Source organism: Propithecus coquereli, unplaced genomic scaffold (genome assembly GCF_000956105.1).
Source record: "Propithecus coquereli isolate 6110/MARCELLA unplaced genomic scaffold, Pcoq_1.0 Scaffold5, whole genome shotgun sequence".
NCBI classification, from domain to species: domain Eukaryota; kingdom Metazoa; phylum Chordata; class Mammalia; order Primates; family Indriidae; genus Propithecus; species Propithecus coquereli.
In genome coordinates, this window is record NW_012150840.1 from 20,456,690 (window position 1) to 20,458,288 (window position 1,599).

The 1,599-nt window shown below is 33.3% G+C and overlaps 1 protein-coding gene across 1 annotated transcript in view; it reads right to left on the bottom strand.

The window, feature by feature from the left end:
* The window catches only part of CEP128 (centrosomal protein 128kDa), a 414,369-nt gene that overhangs the window by 259,006 nt on the left and 153,764 nt on the right, over positions 1-1,599 (bottom strand). Inside the window, exon 15 of the mRNA XM_012656064.1 lies at positions 618-637. Coding sequence (XP_012511518.1) covers positions 618-637 — 20 coding nt within the window. The remainder of the gene's footprint in view (positions 1-617; positions 638-1,599) is intronic.

The following is a 1,599-nucleotide window of genomic DNA, read 5'->3' on the forward strand; positions in this document are numbered from 1 at the left end:
TTCACTACCAATTCAATTTTTTAAAACCCACGTGGTCCAAAGAAAATGGGTCCCTGGGGGTCACTGGCTCAGTCCTCCAGTTTAATCTGTTCTTACCCACGATTTAACTACAAGTTTAGGAAATAACTTCCCTTTACCTCTTAGTCAATGCTTTCCCATCTACTCCATCTCAATCTTTGACCTTTGTTCACTGCCTGTGGTCACTACCATTGCTAAGAGGTGGTAACAGAAATGAATTTGTTTTGTCTTAATAATAATCCTATTGGTTCTGGTAAAAATGAAACAATAAAAAAAAATACCTGAAGCAAAGTATTAAGCAAGTTAGATATACATTATGAATTGAACTGTGTCCCCTAAGAATTCATATGCTGAAACCCTGACCCCAAGTGTACTGTATTTGGAGATAGAGCCTTTTAGGGAGGTAATTAAGGTTAAATGAGGTCATAAAGGTGGGGCACTAATCTGATAGGGTTCTTGTCTTTATAAGCAAAAGAAGAGATACCAGAACTCTCTCTCTCTTCCAGTGGTACAGAAAAAAAGCTAAGTAAGGGCACAAAGAGAAGATGGTCAATCTACAAGCAAGGAAGAGAGGTATCACCAGAAACCAAACCTGACACCTTGACCTTGAACTGCCAGCCTCCAGAACTGAGAAAACAAATAATCTTCTATTTAAGCCAACCAGTGTGTGTATTTTATTATGGTAGTCTAAGCAGACTAATACAATATAATCTATGGCTTTAGTTTATTCCTATGAAGCTTTCATTTCATTGTCAGACAAACTTAAAAATATGCTATAGTTAGATGCTTTTTATGAATTGAATATGTACGCAGAATATATTAATCCTACAAAACATCAACTTATGAAAATTTAGTCAACCAATAATCAATTATGAGAATTAGTGTTTGTTAGATAAATCCCAGCATCTTCATTAAGTATCTTAATGAAGCAGCTTGGAACACAGTATAGGAATAACTTTAACAATTCCAAATAATGATTAGCTGACAACGCTATTAATCACAGAGAAAAAACCATTCTATTAACCACTCACGAGAGCATCTTACAGCTCACATAATAGGCTCATTTATTTAGCTGCATCAACAAGTAAGGCTAAATAAACCAAAATAGAGAAATCTGTAAATAAAGCAGTCTTTTACCTTCATAGTTGGCAGCTTGTAATAAGGTGGGAATATTCATAAGTATCTAGTAAAACTATGAAGATGGCCTTTTTAATCTGTGATAATCCTCTATTGAGACTTAACATAATACTAAAGTCATGCTAAAATATGACTCAAAGCTAAAAACTAAATTAAAGGTTATAGCTTACAGAGTTAGCAACATTAGGACCCAGAATTTTGCTGCTTTAACTACTATGTTCCCTTCACCAAACTCTAAAACTAATTTCAAACGGAAATGTTTATATAAAAACAATAGATAAAGAAAGAGGATGGCAATTTTTTAGAATGAGCTAGGCCACCAAAAAAAGAATTAAACCAAAACTACATGATTCAAATACAAGTCAACCTAAAAATATAATTTATTCAGTAATGCTTTCTCTACATTTCTACTTAGTTATAAATATAATCAAGAAGAAAGCAAAA